General features: G+C 39.3%; 1 protein-coding gene across 1 annotated transcript; it reads left to right on the top strand.

Moving 5' to 3' along the window:
* Positions 1-154: 154 nt before the first annotated feature.
* On the top strand, positions 155-929 carry LOC110440765 (testis-specific serine/threonine-protein kinase 2-like; the record flags this gene model as incomplete). The annotated part of the gene is made up of 2 exons (XM_021483905.1): positions 155-303; positions 681-929. Coding segments are annotated over 2 exons (398 nt in total), but the record flags the coding sequence as incomplete, so codon positions are not given.
* Positions 930-1,000: the final 71 nt, after the last annotated feature.

Raw genomic sequence — 1,000 nt, 5'->3', positions numbered from 1 at the left:
TTCTATAGACAGGTGAATACTTTAGACAGTTACATTCTATAGACAGCTTCAGATGGGTTGGACTCTTTTTAGTGGATGACTTTATTGGTTTGAATAAAAAAGAGGGAGAACGATTTCTTTATGTTTTAAATATTTTCATACCCCCATTTTCCAGGTTTATATTATGATGGAGTATGCAGGCCACGGGGATCTTTTAGAATACATCAAACTCCGCGGAGCAGTGCCAGAAGATCGTGCCCAGACCATGTTCAAACAAATTGTCTACGCCGTGGCCTATCTCCACGGACAGAAAATAGTCCACAGGTAATTGCTGCACGTGTGATAATCGTTATTATCAGAGGGCTGATTATTTCCTGTTCACATGAAAGTGAATGCAAATCAAATGTGATTTTTGTCGCCCTATTCTACTGTTCCGAAGCCGTGTTTGTGTGCGTTAGGGCGAACTTTGTTTTCGCAAAAATGATCTTTATTTCTCTCGACACAAACTACTTGAAATGTATGGACATACGTAATTCGGTAAGATGTCGATTCGACCTCCGAAGTTGATACATAGGAAATTTACATTCTTAATTCAATGCTAAAAGTACAAAAATATCTAGTTCAGCTGAACTGCAAAATGTACATTTCTTCTGCTACAATATACCTAACCTGCATCTATTTTTTCCGTTTTCTTTTTGCAGAGATATGAAATGTGAAAATCTCCTTCTGGATTGTATGAACAACATTAAAATATCCGATTTTGGATTTGCTCGTTACTTCGAACCTAGCGACGTCAGCAAGACATTTTGCGGAAGCGCAGCATACGCAGCTCCGGAAGTTCTTCAGGGAATTCCCTATCACCTACCGTCTCACGACATCTGGAGCATGGGGGTCATTCTGTATATCATGGTGAGGCAGTTTTCTGTAACTTCCGTCATATTATTATTTCAGTACACACACCATTGAAGTATTCGCGGCCAATGTATGATATTCTGTTTTTTACTGCAGTGCCGTTATGAGT

This window comes from Mizuhopecten yessoensis, unplaced genomic scaffold (assembly GCF_002113885.1).
Source record: "Mizuhopecten yessoensis strain PY_sf001 unplaced genomic scaffold, ASM211388v2 scaffold707275, whole genome shotgun sequence".
NCBI lineage: Eukaryota > Metazoa > Mollusca > Bivalvia > Pectinida > Pectinidae > Mizuhopecten > Mizuhopecten yessoensis.
Note: the sequence above shows the minus strand (reverse complement) of the source record. Positions and strands in the feature narration are given on the sequence as shown.